This window comes from Drosophila kikkawai, chromosome X, assembly GCF_030179895.1.
Source record: "Drosophila kikkawai strain 14028-0561.14 chromosome X, DkikHiC1v2, whole genome shotgun sequence".
Classification (NCBI taxonomy): Eukaryota; Metazoa; Arthropoda; class Insecta; order Diptera; family Drosophilidae; genus Drosophila; species Drosophila kikkawai.
This window is the reverse complement of record NC_091733.1, coordinates 22,524,781-22,545,882: the sequence shown is the minus strand read 5'-3', so window position 1 is coordinate 22,545,882 and position 21,102 is coordinate 22,524,781. Positions and strand designations below refer to the sequence as shown.

Genomic DNA, 21,102 nt, shown 5'->3' with positions numbered 1-21,102 from the left:
CATACTACACACAGATGTATATATGAATATATATATATGTATATATAACTCCATATAGCTATATATAGTACGTGCTACACACACGTAAATATATCCTTCGTGCTATAGCAATTTCCTTTCTTTATTTTTGCTGCTCCTTCAACAGCAGCAGCAGCAGTTGCTTTTGTAATTTGTATAATTTTTTAACATTGTCGACGCTGTGCTCCTGTTTTTTTTTCGATTTTTGTTTTTTTGCCAACCTAAGTGGGTTTTTTGTAATGCCTTTTTTTGCTCCTTGTTTTCCTTTTTCCGTTTTTTCTTTTTTTTTTTTTTTTTGTGCTTTGTTTTTGTAGCTTTCCTTGGCAGAGAGCAAAAAATTTTAATATAAATTTATGTGCAGGGGTAGGGCGGTAGGAACTTGTTTGCAAATGGAACACGGCAAATATATATATATATATATATGGCAAGTAGAGTGTTTTACACAATTTTCATTTGGTTATTTTTAATATTAATAAAAAAAAAAAGAACATGTATATATAGCTACAAAATATATATAATACGCCAGCGAAAAATATATGGAAGTGAAAAAGTTTCATATCCGTTTATTTCTTTGTTTATGGAGTTGCTCTCGGAACCCAGTTTTTCATCAACCCTCCTCCTGTTTCCCCTCCTAGAACGTATTTTATCGCGCCGTAAAAAGTTAATAAAACAAAAAGATAAATGCAAAAAATGATCAACAAAACAAAGCATTTGAAACAGAAAAGTAAAAGTAGGGGAAAAAAAAGGGAGAATTAGGGGCCGAAATATTTTCAGAAAATTAAATATATAAAGTCCAAAGTGTATATAAATAAAATAAAGATTTAAAAGGGAATATACCAGGCAGTTACCCCAGCTCTGTTTATTTTTGTATAGGTTAGGACTTGGTATTCTCTTTATTCACACAGACAAAGCTTGGGAAAATCCAGCGAAGCAGTCAAAATAATTAATTTTTTTTCGCTGATAATGTCAATGAGGGTTTGGGGAATTTATTTATTTGATTTATGCAAACATTTCTTCCCTCGTCGTTTTTAAAACCGCAACGAAAGACATTCAGAAAGAAAACAAACCCAAATACAATCAGCAGACATGCGAATTTCACATCGAATACAAGAAAAAGCATTAAAGACAGTAACAAAAAATTTGCATTCAGCTCACAGATGAGCTTCCATAAGCTAAACCACAATGTTTACAAATTTGAAGTCAAGAAAGCTTATTTGTTGATCGCTGAATTCGGACTTGGGAATTTTAGATGATTTTGGTAATTTTTAAAAATACGAAAAAATACCTAAAGCTGATTGATTTATTTCGATATTTTTTAACTAAGATGTTTTTGTAATTATTCTATTATTAATTATAACTTTGATATAAATATTTTTTATTATAAAAAAATTAAATATATTATGTAAATGGTACAGGTATGACTGTAATCAGAGACTTTAGCATTTTCTTAGTGAAGAAAGATCTTTTGAAATTTGCAACTACAACTTGTCCGGTCTCCGGCTAGCATAAATAGAGGAGTCGAACAACAATTTAAGAGTACCGAAGAAGTGATACCCTATATTTATAATAATAATATAAACAAACCATTGCTTAACAACCTTAATTAATAAAATTTGTATATTTGTTTCAATAAATATTTACAGAATATATTTAAATATATATATATATATATATCTTAAAAATAATAAATAATATCATGTCTTCGTTAGAGATTTAAAATCGCCCAAAAAGTAACTACAAAATAAATATAGCATAATTTTAGACACAGTTTTACTAGTACTTAGATACCTTAAACTTTCTTTTAACCAATTCACCAATAACCTGATACACCCTGACACTCTGTTCAAGTTTCGGAGGTATCAAAGATAAAATAAACCAAACGACAGAAAGACGAAGCCAAATGAATAAGCAGTTTCTTCGCTTCTGCGAGAAAAAAAAAATAACACACACACACACAAAAAGGGAAAAGGAAACATCAACAAAAAAAAACCACACAAAAAAACTTAATAATAATAAGAAATGTAGAAAGAATTCGCATTCGAAAGCAATTCAAAGGAAAAATCTATGCGTTCTTTTGATTCTCGCTTTCTTGGCAAATTGGTAGGAGTTTTTTTGCCTTGTTCTCTTTTTTCCATATATATTTTTTTTTTTTATATATATTTCTTCCGATACCGAGATACCCATTATTTATGCAATACAAACAAGCAGGGCATGATGATCGGATTTCAATATATATTTTTAGTTTATAGTTGTTTATGGCGATAAGAGGATGTCACGGTCAACCTGGGTTAGCTTTAATAATAAATTAAATTATTATTGAAATATTTGATTATAAGATTAAAAATTATTAAAATACTTATTACTAATTTATATATTTTTTACACCCAAAAAGTCTCTCTTTTGAATCTAAAATCTATATTTTACTGCAAATCACAACTTTGAACAAAATATTTTTACTTTACATAATCTTTATGGCTAAAGGATATCTGTAATTCGAAACATTTTGACACGTTTCCTTTTAGCTGCTGATTGCGGGGATGGCCAGCAAAACGAAATTCATATTATTAATAAGTAATAAAAAAGAAGCTAAAGAAAATTGCCAAAGAGAAGAGCACGCAGCAAACCAACAACAACAACAACAACGAAAAAAAAAGTAAGCAAAAAAAAAATGCAGAAAAAGCAGCATCTTACAGATACGCAGGTTTCCCCCCTTTTCAACTTGAATGTCTGTATATATATATGTATTTATATACAAAAATATTTTCATTTGGAAGATTCTGCGATTGCGTTGCCTTTGGGTTTCTGTTTTTGGAATGCCATCATCAAACGAAAAAAAATAGATAAATAAAAAATTGAGTTAAAAATGCAGACAGAAAATCGGACCTAGGCCAAGGAGGTCCAAATTGAAGACCAAGATCAAGACCAGCCTCCCCGATCCCCCTCTGGCAAAATATACAATTGCGAATAAGGCCAAGTGCAATAACACTTAACACATACAGATATCCATAAAATATATATATATAGTATCTTTGCAGAGGTACGCAACATCATCAAAATACAAAAAAAAAACAAGCCACAAGAACTGTGTAACCTTACTTTACGATCCTCTATAACTATGATATTGCTTGTGCTGCTGCTGTTTCTGCCTTCGATGTTGCTGCTTTTTTTCTTGTTGATTTTTTTTTTTGTTGCTTTGGTTTTTTCTGTCATTTTTTTTATTTTAGTTTTTTTTGCTTGTTGTTTTGTTTTCCCAGTGCATTCGCCTTCCGCTTTTGTTGTTGCCTTGTGTTGACTTATGCAGCTCCTTCTTCTTGGTCTAAAAACCCCTTCTACCAAATCGCTGCCTGTATGACACTTGGCTAGTAAAATGTCCTTAGTAATTAAGTTATTTTTTAATCATTTATTTTATTTGTAGCATTTCTAGGTAATTGGGGTTACTTTAAAGTATTTTGCTGTAATAGTATTACTTATTTTAAAATTATTCTTTATTGGTATTACTTTGTTAATAGTGTAACTATATTTTAGTATTTTTAGACTGTATACAATGACTGGTAAAAGGTCTCCTGTAAGTATGGTATTTTTCCAAAAAATAATATATTTGTATTTCTGAGTCATAAAGGTATATTTAATGTATTATAATTACTATTTTATTGGGATATTGCGACAGTATTCAAAAATAATTTTGATAATAAGAAACTCGTACATTATTTTAATATCCTTCCAGTATTAAAAAATTACTAAAATTAAATTAATATAATTTATTATTATTTTGTTATTAAAATTTAAATGTTAAACTTGTTAAATTGTATTTGTAAAACTGCATTAAATAATATAATTAATTCCCTTAAAGTATAAGAAACAAATAGTGTCATATGACCCTAGTTTACAACTTTTTTCAAAGCATGTTTTCCTTTTTCATTATTTTTGTTATGTTGTCTTTGTTATTGTGGCTGTTCTTGTTGAAATTATTAGACAGCAAGAGCAACAACAATAGGTAAAAAAAAAAAAAAAAAGAAAAACACGCAGCGTCCAGTAGGAAAGATAAAGGAATATTTTTCTTATTTTTCGTATTTTTTTGCTGTGGCTCTGAGCGTTCATTGCATCTGTGTAACCTCAAGGTTGCTGAACCTCAAAGGAGCTGGAAAAGTGGGCGAAAAAGGAGCCAATGGAAGGAGGAGGAGGAATACGAATAGATGGCTCTTACCATAAATAAAGTTCAGTAAAATCTGTTCTATAAAATTTCAGTTTATAAAATATTATTTACAGAATTTTAAAACTGATTCTACTGGACTTTATTTATGGTAAGCTTTTGGCTTGAGATTTCCCAACAGAAATCCGATATATATACAACCAAACTATGATCTTCCATGTCATATATACACACACCGTAGCCAAGCACCTCATAACTGTCTTTTCGTCATATATAAATCCATCTGGCTGATTGGTTTTAAATCAAGTCAAGGTCTGCCCAAAAACTATAAATAATACTAGGTTCAGGGTACAGAGATCTGGAAAACCTCCTTTTTTCCAGGTAAAAAGTCAAAGGAGCCGTTGGTGATCAATGGTCTGGAGCAGGTGCAGCAGCACCAGGAAAATAATGATGATGATGATGCCTGGGTTTGGAGTACAAAAACCAAGCCAGAAGGGATCTCTTCCTGGCTGGCGGGAAAAACTGCCCTTTTGCTTTGGCTTTTCTACCTTGTTAACTGATGCTTCTTCTTTGGAAAAGCTGCACAAAAACCTGGCTGGCAAAAATAGCAAACCAAAACAACAAAAAAAAGAAAAAAAAAAAATTGAATAAAACAAAAAGATAGAGAAGAGAGCAAGCGGGAAACACACAAATTGCGAAGCTGGAAAAAAAGGAAAAGCTGCTTTTGCACAATCTCCAAGAGAAGAGGGAGGGTATTACGGGGAAAAGTAGTTACCTACTAGCCAATACACTGAGCATAACTTTGGACTAATAATTAATGAGAGCCCTTACAATAAATTATCATGCATTTTTAGGGTTTATTTGTTATTAAGTATATATGTTTTTGGATTTCAAAATATTTTTTATTTATATTTTTTTTATTTTGTTATTAAATTATTATTATTATTATTTATTATTATTATTTATTTATTATTATTATTTATTTATTATTATTATTTATTTGTTATTATTATTTATTTATTATTATTAATATATATATATTTTTTTTAATTTCAAGATATATATTTTTTTAATACAGACTTTATTTAATCTGATTTAAGATCCAAATAGCTTTTTTAAACCATTTTTTAAACCTAAATATAATATTCCACATTGTTCTTAAAACAAAATAATATACTGTTATACTGTCATACTGTTATACTGGTATACTGGTATACTATTTTATATAAATTAAATTTTAAGTTATAGATTTTTCTTAAAAAAGAATAAATAAATAAAAATGTTGTTATGACTAAACCTCAGTAAGTAGATATTTTAATTTAAGAATTTAAAAAAATAAATAAAATCAATAGTTCTAAAAAAATACTAGAAACAAAATTTTGAACAATAAAAAATACTGATCTAAGATTGTATCTGAATAAAATTGTATCTTAAAGATAGAAGAGATCTAAGCGAGTAATATAATTCTTCAAATATATATAACACCGATCTCTATACTTTCCCCAGTGTATCAACTAGCTACTGCTACTGCGTTCGGTTCTTTCTTTTCCATATATATATATAATTTTTTGTGTGTTGTTTTTGTTTTTGGTGGCGGCGCATGAAAAAGCCGAAGAAGCTGCAGATACAAATGTAAGATGTAAGATACTCAGGGGGAAAAACTCACTTGCTGAGGGGGAAAAAAGAACATTCATCAAGAAAACTGTCGTCGTTTTTTTGTTTTTTTTTGTTTTGTGTGCGAGTATCTGTATCTTAGCCGGTGCCAGTGTACCAGACGAGGAGTATCTCAGTATCTGTATCTGTGCAGATGTAGCTGAAGCTGTAGCTGTTGCCGTAGCCGTATCTGTATTTGTAAGTACGTTAGCCTCCGTGAATTCTAACTTATATTACTGCCGCCGCCTCTCTTTCTTGCCTTGTTTATTTTTGTTGCCGCGTTTTGCCGCTTGTTACTCGGGGGTTCCCCTTCCCTCCCACTGCCTAGTCTTAGCCGTTTGTTTATGTCGGTGTTTTGTGTCCATTCCTACGCTCGTTCGTTTTTATTTTCATTATTTATCATATCTTTCTTCCTTTTTTTTTTGACGCGCCTAATGTAAACTTTAATATTATTTTCAGTATTGTTCGTGGAAACCCCACAAAAAAGTGTGTGTGTCCAAAAAAGGAAAACCAAAGACCACAAATGCTGTGGCAAAAAATTAAAAAGAAAAAGAAACGCAACATTTATAATCTGCCGGGAAAACTCAAGAAAAGCCTCAAACATATATGGTATATACATATATCTTGGCAGGTGGAGGAGGAGTTTGGTATAATCCTTCAGTGAAAATGTAAAGAATTTTTTTTAAGACACATTTACTTTGTAAACATGTTTTAATTACGGTTTTTAATTAAAAAATAAATATACTTATAGGCTTTATACTTGTAATATCATATATTTTATTAATTAATTTATTTTTTATTTTAGTTGTTTTATTTATTTTATGAATTTATATTTAATAAACTTTGTGGCCTTGGCCTAAAACGTATTGTATATTTAATTCCGCAATTACTTAAGTTTATTATAACAAGTTTTCATTGTGTTGTTGGTTTTTTACCTTGTCATTTTTTATCACCAACTAAATAAAGCGGAAATAGTACGACTTTTTACGTCAACAGGGAAAATATTTCAATCAAGTAGAACACCAATTTCCCAAAAGATAGCTTGTGGAAAATTCCCAACTGACTTTTACTATTTCATTTAAAATTACTTTAATAACGAAAAGCCCGAGAACAGCAATGGCAACAAAATAAAAATGGAGAATATAGGAAAATAACAACGGAAAATAAAAGGAAAAACAAAAAAAAACAAGTTGTGAAGGAAACAAAAAATATATAAAAAAAAGACGAACGAACGTTGATGATGATGGAGGCGAAATCTCAAAATGAGAAGAGCAGAGGAGTTTTTTTTGCCGCTGCTTGTCTCCTTGAAATGAGAATGTTGATACCCTGTAAATCGAGGGTTTTAAGGGTTATTAGTTTGAACTTGGGCAAGATTTATGATTTATCAACTTGAAAAATTTGCAAAAATTGATAATTTTTAGGAAAGAGTACTGATTGGGCTGCTGAAGTTGGTCTTTACGAGAAAAAGTTTTATATATATTTTATATATAATTTAAATAGATATTATATAATTACTAAATATAATAAATTTTGTATAAACAACATAAAAATTTGTCGATTTTTTAGCCAAAGAACTTTTACTATCCTTGAAAACCTATTACATACCACCCTACTCCTCTCGTACTTTAATGGCTTGCAGCTTGTTGCCAAAATTGGTTACTTTTCCTAATAAAAGTATATGATAAGATATATAAAATACATGTAGGTACATATATATCAACTATTTTATGTACTAGATATTTCCCAGTCGCTGCTTTCCTAAAATTGCCTTTTTTACTGGCTGCTGTTTTTTTGCTGCTTACACTGTTTCATTTTTTTTTTCTCTCTTTTTCAGAAACAAAATCTGTGTTTTCTTTTTTTTTGTTGTTTGTGTTTTTGGGGGCACTTTGTAATTTATTACGTTTTTTGCTGTTGCTGCTCCGTTCGAGTATTTTATAAAATTGTTCAATTTTTGCACGAGACAATGTCGCAGGGTCGACTTAACGCCCCTCCCAGCAGTAAAGTGGCGATGGAAAATTGTAAAAAAAAAATTGATAGGAAAATCAGGGGAGGCGGGGCAAGGAAAAGCGAGCCAAAGTGAATATTGAGATATTTTCCATGCTGACAAGCTGCCTTCGTTTTCGTTTTCGGTTTTCGTTTCGTTCAAAAGTGATTTACTCTTTTGGTAATGTGCATGTGTACCTCCCTTCCATCCTTGAGTTTTTTCCGATTTCCCCCACATTTTCCAACCATTTTTTCCTGACATATAATATACACATACCGTTACAATATATCTGAACGTATATAATGTACCATAATATATATAGGGGAAGGGGTTTTACTCTTTCTCTCTTCCTCTATAATACAAAGTTAAATTATAGAACAGAGACTCTAACAATTGATACCCTAGAAGGAGCCATAATCTGATGATAAACACCCCCTTTTTTTAAGCCATCACTGCTAATTCCAACACCAGTTGATGGCATTTTCACTCCATTTCCTTTCGACCTTGCTGCAAATCCCAAAAACCCGTGTCGTGTCTTGCAAATTTGATGAAACAGCTAATACTTCCCTTGGGTTTTTGGACTCCAAAGGAATCGGAACAAAAAAAAAGTTAGGTACAAACAAGAAAGGAAGCTAACTTCGGCACGCCGAAGTTTGTATACCCTTGCAGTTTGCAATTGGATCATTAAGAATATATCTATTCTGGTTAAATTAATGGAAAATATGTAGAAAAACAGCCTTTATATATATATATTTTTTTTTTCTAACAATTTTTTGATCGTCCGATCCGGCACATTCCGACATATATAGCAGTGAAAGTATTCAGAATACTATATGCAAAGTTTTATTCAGATAGCTTTAAAACTGAAGGACTAGTTTGCGTAGAAATGGATAGACGGACATGGCTAGATCGACTCGGCTGTTGATGCTGATCAAGAATATATACACTTTATAGGGTCGGATTGGTCCTATATCATATATCTCATTTAATTATTTTAAATTTTTGCTTAAGCCTAATTTTTATAATTTAATTTTTGAATTAAAGTTTTTTTATAAAATAAATACAATATCAAAATTCCCAAATTCTTTGCTCTGTACAAAATATACATATAAAATATAAAATGTACTATTTTTTCACAATTTCCATTACTCCTCCTGCTGTTCTTCCTTTCTTACCTCCTATCGCTGGAAAAGTTCGTTCGTTCAGTCGGTTACAGTTTTTCTTTGCCCCTTTTCTCCGAATTTCCCTCTTGAGCTCATAGTTTTCCGTCCCTTTGCCGAGCGCGCCAAAAAAAAAAGGAAAATATACAAAAAAAAAATTATAAAAGTCTGGGGGGAGGAGGAGGACTCTAAGGGAAATGTGGAAAAGCGGACAGGCAAAAACCGAGCAACAGTAAAACGAGCTCTGCTTTTTTCCTTTCGTTTTCTAGTGGGGTGGGGGATTTTCGAGGGTAAATAAATTAAATGCTTGACTTTATTTTGCCTGGCGATGTTTGCCTTGTTTTAATATTTTCCTTGCCTTTTCTCGGGATATACTTCAACGTTTTTCTTCTTGTTTCCCTATTTTTCTGGATTTTTGTGTAAGTTTTTTTGCCATTGACTGTTTTTGCTTAGCAATTTCTCTCGTGTTTTCCCTTTGTCTCCATCTCTCACTTTTTTTTTTTGTTATATATATTCTTTACTTTTTTTACGTTTTTTTTTTTTTGTGTCATTTTAGAGCATGATTTGTAGTTCGTTCGTTAGATGGAATTCCAATCTGCTGCTGGCGAACGAACAATAGGGTGGAAATGTTCATTCTACAAGAAGATTTCCATAAGTGAGAAAAGCGAACCAAGTAAGTTTTCCATGAGGGGACAAAAAATAACAAGGGTTTTAGCAAGGAGATGGAAAAAGAAAAGAAATTACTGTTGAACCTGTTGCGGTTGACAAGAGACTTTTATCTTAACAGAGAAAATCCTCTTATTTGCACTTAAATATTTTTCAAGAAAATGTGAACTAACTAAAACAAAACTACACATAAAGCTTTTTAGCTGTATACATAAATCTAGATAAACAATCTTGAAAACCTTGAAGTAAAAGCATAAAGGTATCCCAAAATGTACCTCAATACGATTATTATTATTAAATTAGTGTATAGTTAGGGTTTTAAATAATATTTAAATTATATTTTGCTTTACTTGACACTTAAAAAAAATATATATAAAGGCATTTTCACCACAAAAAGTAAATTAAAAATTGTCTTAAAGGTGTTTTTCTCATTATTAATGTTAAAAATGTAAACAATTTCATGTTATTTTTAAAATTTGTTTTGTATATATTAAAATTATAATACTTGTTTATATTTTTTTGTTAACAAATATTTAAGCCATCTCTTCTTTCATGAAACGATGAAAAATTGGTATTTCGAGCCGGTTTCTTGTTATAAACAAGTTAAAAATTCTCCCACCTTGTAACATTTTTTGGAGCCCAACTTTATAACGAAATTTTATTTTAAAAATTAAATTAAAACAAGAAAGGAAGCTAACTTCGGCACGCCGAAGTTTGTATACCCTTGCAGATATTATTTCAATACATTTTACCTATACTTATTATGTTTACAGTTTGACAGTTACAGTTTTGCATTCCCAGCTTTACATTTTCTCTACATCTACCGATCGGTTTCTATGGCAGCTATATGATATAGTTGTCCGATTTTTTTGAAATTTATACCAAAATTCTATAATAATAAAATAAGCTTATATCCCGGAGTAGATGAAAATACGTTGAAAAACAACGAATCTATAATTTTTTTTCTATTAATTTCCCGATCGTTCCTATGGCAGCTATAAGATATAGTCGTCCGATTTTCATAAAATTTTTACCAAAATTCTGGAATAATATAAAATGGCCATATCCCAAAAATGATGCAAAAATTTTGGAAAACAGCCAAGTTATAATTTTTTTTCTAAAAATTTATCGAACATTTGTATGGCAGCTATACGATATAGTCGTTCGATCCGGCCCGTTCCGACATATATAGCAGTGAGAGTATATAGAAGACTATATGCAAAGTTTCATTGAGATAGCTTTAAAACTGAGGGACTAGTTTGCGTAGAAACGGACAGACGGACAGACGGACAGACGGACGGACAGACGGACATGGCTAGATCGACTCGGCTGTTGATGCTGATCAAGAATATATATACTTTATAGGGTCGGAAACGTCTCCTTCACTGCGTTGCAAACTTCTGACTGAAATTATAATACCCTGCAAGGGTATAAAAAAAAAAAAAAATATATATATATATATATATAATTTTAAAAGAGAGCTAGGTCCACTCTAAATTATATAGAAAAACCTAAACCTGTAAGCCCCAAGTCAAATTTACACAATGTATTTTTTCAAAAAGCTCTCCCAACGCTTATCAGCCAAGGTTAAAAAAGGAAAAACAAAACAAATTAAATAAAATAATGTACAGAAAGAGACGTCACCTCACTTTTTTGTGCATAAATTCAATTAATGGAAAAGTAAATATAATTGAATCAGTAACATAATGCACAGGAATGCAGCGCCAGAACTAATACAATTTAAGCCCAAACATTTTTGCAAATTAAATGGGAATAAAAATAAATATAAAAATATTTACCACACACACACAAAAAAAAAATCATGCCACATGGCCACGGAAGCGGATAAATTAAAAAAAAAAACTGGAAACCAGGCGAAAGAAACAAAATTGAATTAAAATGTATTAACAAATAACAAAAAGAGACACAAAAAGGAGAGAACAATTAACAAAAAAAAATATATAAAATAAAATTGAGGCAAACCCAAACGACGACCACAAAAAACGTTTTGTGATTCATAATTTCGATTCGGATTCGGAATCGGTTTTGTTGTTATTATTTTTATACATATAACATTTTTTGTAGAGTTTGCCTTTTGTTCGAGTGTGAGTGTATGCGTGTGTTTGTTTTTATCTTTCCTATTTGAAAATGCTTCTTTTTTTTGTTGCTCTTTTTCGTCGGATAATTGCATAAAAATAGAGGCCGTATTTGTGTTGCCTTTTTTGTTATTTTCGATCGCGACATAATTTGATTTGAAAACCTTGGATGAACAAAAAGAAGATGAAAGAAAACAAAAAACATACATGTAGAGAGCGAGAGAGGAGAAAAAAACCCCTGAAGAAACTGGGACCCCACAGAATTCTCCTCGAACTTTCCAACAACGCGGGAAACAACCATATTTTTAGTGTATTTCTCTAGGTTTTTTCTTCATTTTTTTATTTGTATTATTTCCCATTGTTTTGCTTGGCTTTATTCGACGGAAATAGTTTTTATCTCTCCTCCCATTGCTTTGATTTCAGCGTTGTTTTTTTTTATTATTTTTTTTGCTATGTATTTTCACCCAGCTTTATTTTCTTCCACTTCTACATTTTGCTCTAGAAGTTATCAGCGAATTTGACTATATATGTACATATATATACATATGTATATATATAGTACATACATATTTCTAGTGTTGTTAATTTTTGTTTTCTTTTTTTTTTTTTGATTTGTTTGTTTGTTTTTAATTATAAATATGCGCTGATATCACAAAGGAAAAAAAATTAAAAAAGAAAAAAAGTTAGCAAATAAAGCCCTTTTCAGCAACAATAGCAAATAGCATATACACTGTACATATACATATATAATATATATATTTTTCCTATTCTGACAAAAAACCTTGGGAAAAGTTCAAGGAAATTATTCCATGTTCCATATTCATACCTTCAATGGAAGTTTTTTTTTTTTTTTTCTTCTTTTTTTTACATTTGAAAAAACATTATTTACGCATTGCAAATTATTTTGTTATTTTCAGCTATCTGTCAAAAGTGGAATTGTTTTGAATAAACAACTAAAAATTTGCGTAAGAAGCGAAATTTATTTACTGAACAAACTGAAGTTAGTGTGACAAAAAAACAAAAAAAAAGAAACGAATGTACTGCCATTTTATAAGGTAAAATAACAAACAAAAGCCCAGAAAAACAATATTCGTGGCAAAATTTGTGTCGTTTTTTGTGCTTTATTTCCTCTATTGCTGCCATTTTGTTGTTATTGTTCTTGTTTTTTTCTGTGCTTTTTCTGAAGAATTTTTATTTGGTTGCGGAATAACACGAAAATAAGTGTGATTTTTTTGTTGATTATGAACAGATTTTGTTTTTAATGCACAAGACAAGACTCTGGAAATACCCTAATGGATTTGTGATTTTTATTTTATTGAAAAAATAAATGTAAAAAGAAAACTTTTGTAACTTTAGAAAATCCTAAAATTATTTCTTGAAAATATTTTAAATTCCCCAAAATTGATTATGCATCCAAAACTTTTTCAAAACTAAATATTCCTAATCTCCCAAAAATAAAACAAAGTATTTACAAATGAAGTCTGAAGAGCAGACAATTAAAAAGTAATTTGTATAATGTAACAATCGTGTTTTACAGTCATATAAAATATATTTTTATGATTGTAATAAAAAAGTGGATTTAAAAACAACGGAAAGCGTGATTAAATAACGAAATTAAGATGGATTCATTACGCCAAAGGGAGGAGGGAGAGATTCAGAACAGTCTAATTTCTAGCCTTTATTACTGACCAGAACGTTAATAATTTGATTGATGTTAATTTACAAATGTGTATACATAGTTCGGATTAATGTAACATCTATGCGTATTTGCGGTTGTCCTGTGTCAATTCTGATTAATTACCATAAATCAGTAGATAATGTGGCCATTAATGAGCAGAGTGACTCTGTTGCATTATTTTTATATGTTACATTGTGGGCACTGAACATTTAAAGAGGCGTGGTCCGCCATTACGGATGCTGAACTGCCCTTGTTTTCCTGTTTGTGCTTGTGGCGGCTGCGAGTGGGGGTGTGTGTGCTTGTTGTTGTTGTTGTTGTTGTTGTTGATTCCGCTTTGGACAATGAACTTGAAATTTGGAGCACGCGTTCCACATGTAATTGAAATGTGTGTGAGTGGGGCGAAAGGCAGGGGCAGAGAGAGAGCGAGCAAAACAGCAAGGGGGCCATGGAGAGAGCGAAAGCACGCACACAGGCCGCAGTTGGCACACACACACACACACACACATACGCAACGATGCCGCAGATTTGGCGCCTCTCTTTGCCTTCCCCAATCCCCATCCTCTGTCTCCTCCTCCTCCTCGGCCACTGCTTTTTGCGCAGGCGAATGCCGTTGTGAAAACAAAAAATCTAATAAAGCAGCGGACAAAAACAAAAGGCCGGAGAAACAAGACGAAAACGTAAACGTAACGCAAACGTTTCGCAGCCGCGCAGCGCCGTCGTCGGGCAACGTCACTCAATTTGCGATTTGCAATTTTAATTTTCGTTGTTCATGTTTTTTAACGTTTTTTTCTACGACTTTTTTTCGAGTATATATTTTTTTTTTGTTTCCCCAGTTTTTTGTTTGGTTATCGCCGTTTATTATAATTAACGTTGTAAAAAATTAATTGCAATGAGTAAAATGAAAGAAAAAAAAGAGGAAAAAAAGAAAAGTAAATTGCAAATTGCTTTTACTGTAAAGGCGGAAATGATGATGGCAACAAAAAGCAAACAAAAAGCTTTAAATAAAACCTAAAATAGGCATATATAAATTTTGAAAATAAAGATAAATAAATAAAGTAAATAACCCGAAAAGAACTTTTAAAAAACTGACGTTTTCGGTAAATAATAAATAACATTTTATCTTTTATTTTGTTTTTGAGAACAAAATTGCTATTTTTCCATTGTCATTTCTAGTTGCTAATTATCAGTAGAAAGAGAAAAAAAAACTGTAAATTACTAGCGCATTTTTCTCATTTTGCGCCCTTTCAGTTGAAATACAAATACTTGGTTTATTTATGTTTTTAACTCCTTTTTTCATTATTTTTTCTAACTTTTTATCATTGCAAATTAATGACAACAAATAGCGGACAGCGAATAAAATCGTTTCCTGGGCAAATCACAATTGTTTATAATAATTGTGCATGAATAAATACGCTGGCATTATTGTTTATGTCAATTTCGGTGTTCAGCAGCTGGCAAAGTCAACAAACCCGGAAACCTTCGGAAACCGAGAGAACAACGGCGTTTTATCGTAATATTTTTTATATTTCTACGTTTTGTGCTTTTTTTGTGCATTCACTTGCCACACACAAAACAATAAGCAAAAAAAAAAACATTAAAAAAACACGCACAAAACGAGACGTGTAAAAAAAATCACAAGACAAGAAACAAAACAAAATTATTCTTGAAAAAATCGCAAATTATGAATGCAAAAAGGAGGGAAAAAACAGCACACACACACACTCACAGATAAGACACAACTTTTGTTTGGCTAAAAATAAAACGACGTTTTTGCGTGTCTTTTTAGCACATGAAATAAATAATTTGTTTTCTCACCTTTTCTTTACGACTTTTCGCGGTATCTTTTGTCGCCTCTCTCCACACCTTCGCCGCGTACCGTTGCTTTTGTTTTCTTTTTTTATCGCCTTCCTTGCGGCCGCTCTTCGTATTTATTTGATTAAAATGCACACGCAGCTATTTTATTTGTTTAATTTTTGCAACAAAATCCATTCAGTTATTATTTTCGTAATTTCTTCATTTTCAGTTATTCTCTTTTCGGTGTAACAGAAAAAAAACAATCGTATTTTCAAACAAATTTTCGAAGCGCGCGCTTTATTCAGATCGACGAAACGGTACCGTTAGCACTCGAAATAATTGTCACTTTTCGCTTTAGCTTTTCGGCGTATTACCGAGAAAAGTCAATCAATATTGGCAATGAACATAAAAATAAAAAACAAAATACAAGTGTTTTTTAGTTTTTAAATATTTGGTTTATATTTAATTTAATTTAATATATCTAATAGACCGTTTTTCGACTTGGGAAAAGCAGAACCGACCGCTGAGAGACCTTTCGAGTGAAAAACCGGGATTACCCAAAATAAACAGCTAAAAAAACCTAAAAAAAAATAATTGTTTGTGTTTGTTTACTTAATTTGAAGTAAAATATTAAATCGACAGACGAGTTTTATTTTATCGCAGAACGTCTCCGATTCGCTACTCTGAACGCTGAATGAATACGACTACGAATCAGTGCTGCCAATTTAGCTATTTTCCCACTATATCTGGCGTGTTTCAAAACCTAAATACTTTTTGCCCAAATATCGAAATCGCCATATTTTTGTTTGATATTTTCCCCTTGGTCACTCTGAGCTTCAAAGTAAAATGTCAAAACAAAGTTTTACATGCTTGGGGTCGAATTCTCGTTTTTGGGGTCGAATTCTCGTGTAGAATGTAGAGTGTTCGAGAGCGAACAACATAGACTTCGGCAGCCTTCGGCAGCACTTCGGCTCCGTTGCAACCGAACTTCGGCTTCGTTGCAACCGAACCGAGAGAGAATGTGTTCGACGAACGTGTTTGAAATGTGCCGCCGCGACCGAATCAGTATTGCCAATTCAGCTATTTTCCCACTATAATCAATTATGCTTCAAAACCTAAATATATCGATATTTTTTGCCCAATATTGATATTTTTTTATATTTTCCCCTTGGTCACTCTGAACTTCAAAGTAAAATGTCAAAACAAAGTTTTACATGCTTGGGGTCGAATTCTCGTTTTTGGGGTCGAATTCTCGTGTAGAATGTTAAAATGTAGAGAGAGAACTTTTTTAGTGTGCCCAGAAGCCGCGAAAGCGCAAATTTTCTGGGTTTTTTAGGGAGAACACTGACATTGTTTTGTTTTGTTTTCAACTTGAAAGTGTCGGGAATATTTTCGGATGCGGCCAAAAAGATAGGGAGATCTCTTGCGGCGGCCTTATCAGTAATCTGAGGTCACGGGTCAGGGGCCGAACTCTTATCAATTATCAGCGGTGGCAAGGCGGCGGCGGCGGCAACGCGGACAGGCACAGTTTCGCCACGAACGCCGAGCGGCCAAACCAGAGAAGTCTGTAAAGGTGCCTGCCGATGGCTGTGGAATATGTTTTAATATTCCAAAAGACAGTATATTCTTACATAATTAATTAAATTATTTATGTAATTTTTTGTAGGCCTTAAAAACATGCAGCGAATGCGCCCAATCACACTGCCAAATAAGCTTCGATTGTGCTTTAGCCGGGACCTGAACACCGCCAGTCAGAAACTGGTTAACTCTGGAACTGGAACTCAGCTGGAAGTAGGAGGAGCTTTAACCCGCCGCATCTTTGCCGCTAAAAATCGGACGATATCGGCGGCACCATCACCATTATTTTTCGCCGCGATCAGAAGATTTTCGGACTGCGAACAAAACACCTCGAAGAAGGTGAGTGAGTGTGTTTACTGAACGATATTAATTAATCAATTGAGCAGGAGAAGTGTGTATTGTGTAGTGTGGATCTTGAGTTGGTATTGGAAATAAGTGCTTAACTTGTAAAGCTTTGCTTTCGTTTGTTTTTTACGGAGCCATGTGCTGATCCGGTGTAGGAACCATGTGTTTTTCTCGCATATTTTCTGTGTTGGGGTTGGTTTCCTTTAAAATACTCTTCCAGAGCGTATTTTCAATGGGAAATGTTGTGTGATCTCTTATCTTTGGGCCTCCTAAAGCCTTTTAATCTTCACTTTTTGTGAGGAAAGTAAACAAGTATGTATAGATTTAGGTATTCACATACATTGTTTACCTTATTATATACTTTTTTATGATAATTATAGGCATCGTAAAGTTATAAGGATTTTTTGAGAAAGATTAGTTTGTACTTAATTCTAACTAATATACATTATTCTTCGGTTTGCTTATTAAAAATATTTACATTATTAAAGATACTTTTGAATAATATTTATACATATGTATATACTTATTTTTATGCTCAGTTTAAAACATTAATCAAACTAAAGAAAAAACCTTAAATTTATTGTAAATATTCTACTTTAGCCAAAAAAAAAAATGTTCAAATATTTCTAACTTAAGGTATAAACCTTACTTATAAACTTAAAATCAGGCTTTAAATTAAAAATAAATTACTCTTCACCTAAAATATAGTTTAGATGTTGCATTGATATATAATTATAACATTCAATTTTATAAACTTAATATTAGGGTATTAGACTTTTCGGTTTCATTATTTTAAGCAAAATATTCTTTGATTTATTTAGCTGTCTCAGCTTTAAACTCGTTTTAGGCCTACTCAAATTTCTTTGGTTTTGTGTTGCTCTATTATATTTTTTTTCCACCTGTTTATACATTATATATAGCCAGTTCGATACCGATATCGCCGGCTATATATGACATTGCCAATTAAATTGAATTTCGCCTGTGACAAGTGCAAAATTTTGCGGTAAACATTAGGCGACGACTCGTGGCTGAAAATTAGCACTTTATTTAATTTATTTAGTTATTAGATGTTCTTCCTTTTTTTTTTTTAAATACTAAAAATGATTTTTTAATTATATTATTCTTGAAAGTGTGAGGTATTAATTAAATATTTATATAAGGTTTTTATTGAATTTATTTTTAAATCAAAATAGTTTAAAAAAAGGTTGACTTATTTTAAATATTTTAATTTTAAATTCCATATGCTGATTTAAGTTAAAAAAAAAACCTTTTCGAATTAAAATTAACGAATTGTTGACTAAGTTATGATCATTTTCCTTGTTTGTTGCCCACTTTAAGGCAGTTTTTAATGGGATTTCAAAAAATATACAATAATTTCTCAATAAATATCTAAAGCAAACTGAAAGGTTAGGTTAAAACTGAAAGAAAGAGAAACATCTTTTTGAAATTTCCCTAATAGAAATAGTAAATTCCAACATTGAGACTTTCAAAACATTATAGCTTACGTTATTCCCGATCTTTCCAAAGCACATACGTCAGCACCCAAGGGGGGCCCGCATCCTTATCGCCTGAACCCGTGACCCAGACAGACAAACACGCGATAGATGGATACAGATAGGACGCAAATAGCTTGGCTCCCAGCCACAGGGGGTCTTTGAAGCAGGGATCTCTGGGTAGTATATTGGTGACATAACCATTATATACCTATACTTTTGTGTTTATTTGGCCAATCTAATCGAGAAAGAAGCCCGAATCAAGTGGTTGCCATGGTGCATCCCGCGGCTAATCTCCGCTTGGCGATAGCTCGTCGATCCATCAGTCGATCGCCCTCTTATCAACCGAACTTTTCCAAAGCTATTTGAACCCATTGAACCTGAGAGTGTGTGTATTTTTTTTTCGCAACATAAATATAAATATAAATATTTTTGTTGTTGAAATCGGGGCGTAGAAAAAAACATGATAGGCGCACTGTTGAGTCAGGGATCGGTTTTCCATAGCATTCATATAGCCAACGATCTTTGCATCGAACGCATCGCACATTGCACTGCCGATACCTCGAATATATAGTATATATATATATATATCATCCTTAAACCCCAGACCATGCCGGACCAGAAGATGCTGCAGGCCACTTTGGAGGAGAGCGATCCCGAGCTGGCCAATCTCATCAAGAAGGAGAAGGAGCGTCAGCGCGAGGGACTCGAGATGATTGCCAGCGAGAACTTCACCTCGGTGGCGGTGCTGGAGAGTCTGAGCTCCTGCCTGACCAACAAGTACTCGGAGGGTTATCCCGGCAAGCGGTGAGTGGATTTTCGTTTTTCGATTGCAAATCGATATATTTCGATATTTGTATAATAATATCAGCTTAAGGACAAATCAAAGTCAAAAATAGCCAAACAAACAACTTGATAAACAATTTAGATTAATTTCTATAACTTTTTAGATTTTAGACGTAATTTAGACAAACGTAATTTAAAAAATGTTTAAGTGACTCTGAAAAGCTTAAACCCTTGAGTTTTAAACAACTAACTCGATAAACTTCGATTACCTCGATTAATCGATATTTCCTGTAAAACCTTAACTAATCCCTGAAACCTTCTCCATTGCAGCTACTATGGCGGCAACGAGTTTATCGACTGCATCGAGCTGCTGGCCCAGAAACGCGGCCTCGAACTGTTCAACCTCAGCGGGGATCAGTGGGGCGTCAATGTCCAGCCATATTCGGGGTCGCCGGCCAATTTGGCCGTCTATACGGGCGTGTGCCGGCCACATGACCGCATCATGGGTCTGGATCTACCCGATGGTGGCCATCTAACCCATGGCTTCTTCACGCCCACCAAGAAGATCTCCGCAACATCGATCTTCTTCGAGAGCATGCCGTACAAGGTGAACCCCGAGACGGGCATCATCGATTACGACAAGCTGGCCGAGGCAGCCAAGAATTTCCGTCCGCAGATCATCATTGCCGGCATCTCGTGCTATTCCCGCCTGCTGGATTATGCCCGTTTCCGTAAGATTTGCGACGATGTCGGTGCCTATCTGATGGCCGACATGGCCCATGTGGCTGGCATTGTGGCCGCCGGCTTGATTCCCTCGCCGTTTGAGTATGCCGACATTGTGACCACCACCACGCACAAGACCCTGCGCGGTCCACGTTCCGGTGTGATCTTCTTCCGCAAGGGCGTCCGTTCCACCAAGCCCAATGGCGACAAGATCCTCTACGATCTGGAGGAGCGCATCAATCAGGCTGTGTTCCCATCCCTGCAGGGCGGTCCACACAACAATGCTGTGGGCGGCATTGCCACGGCCTTCAAGCAGGCCAAGACACCGGAGTTTAAGGCATATCAGACGCAGGTCCTCAAGAATGCCAAGGTCCTGTGCGATGGCCTGATCTCTCGTGGCTATCAGGTGGCCACCGGCGGCACTGATGTCCATCTGGTGTTGGTTGATTTGCGCAAGGCTGGTTTGACCGGCGCCAAGGCCGAGTACATCCTGGAGGAGGTGGGCATTGCCTGTAATAAGAACACTGTGCCCGGTGATAAGTCAGCGATGAATCCCTCGGGCATTCGTCTTGGCACACCGGCCCTGACCACACGCGGTCTAGTCGAGAAGGACATTGAGCAGGTGGTGGCCTTTATCGATGACGCCCTGAAGGTCGGTGTCGAGGCGGCCAAGGTGGCGGGTAGCCCCAAAATGGCCGATTACCACAAGGTGCTCGAGGAGAATGCAACGGTGAAGGCGAAGAAGGATGAGATCAGCAAGTCGGTGGTGGAGTTCAGCAGGAAGTTCCCGCTCCCGGGACTGGAGACCTTCTAAGGAGACTGGAGACCTTCTCTGATAATTTTTACCTCTCTTTTGGCAGTAAATTTTGTAGTAGTTAAGTCATTAAACGCATTTCGAAGCCATTCTAACATATTTTCAATTTTTTTTTTCTTGGGATTTAACAGTGGATTCAGACCAGGGGAGGACAGTAAATGTTC

At 33.6% G+C, this 21,102-nt stretch overlaps 1 protein-coding gene across 2 annotated transcripts; it reads left to right on the top strand.

Annotated features, from left to right (window-relative positions):
- The first annotated feature begins 16,555 nt into the window (after window positions 1-16,555).
- Shmt (serine hydroxymethyl transferase) lies at window positions 16,556-21,037 on the top strand. 2 transcript variants are annotated; one of them, XM_017180712.3, is made up of 4 exons: window positions 16,556-16,762; window positions 16,866-17,116; window positions 19,223-19,422; window positions 19,732-21,037. In XM_017180712.3, exons 2-4 carry the CDS (start codon window positions 16,877-16,879, stop codon window positions 20,936-20,938), a joined length of 1,647 nt encoding a protein of 548 aa, XP_017036201.1. In that variant the 5' UTR covers window positions 16,556-16,762; window positions 16,866-16,876; the 3' UTR covers window positions 20,939-21,037. The 2 variants fall into 2 exon arrangements, with proteins under 2 accessions (XP_017036201.1, XP_017036200.1); XM_017180711.3 differs by having other exon boundaries at window positions 16,556-16,772.
- Window positions 21,038-21,102: the final 65 nt, after the last annotated feature.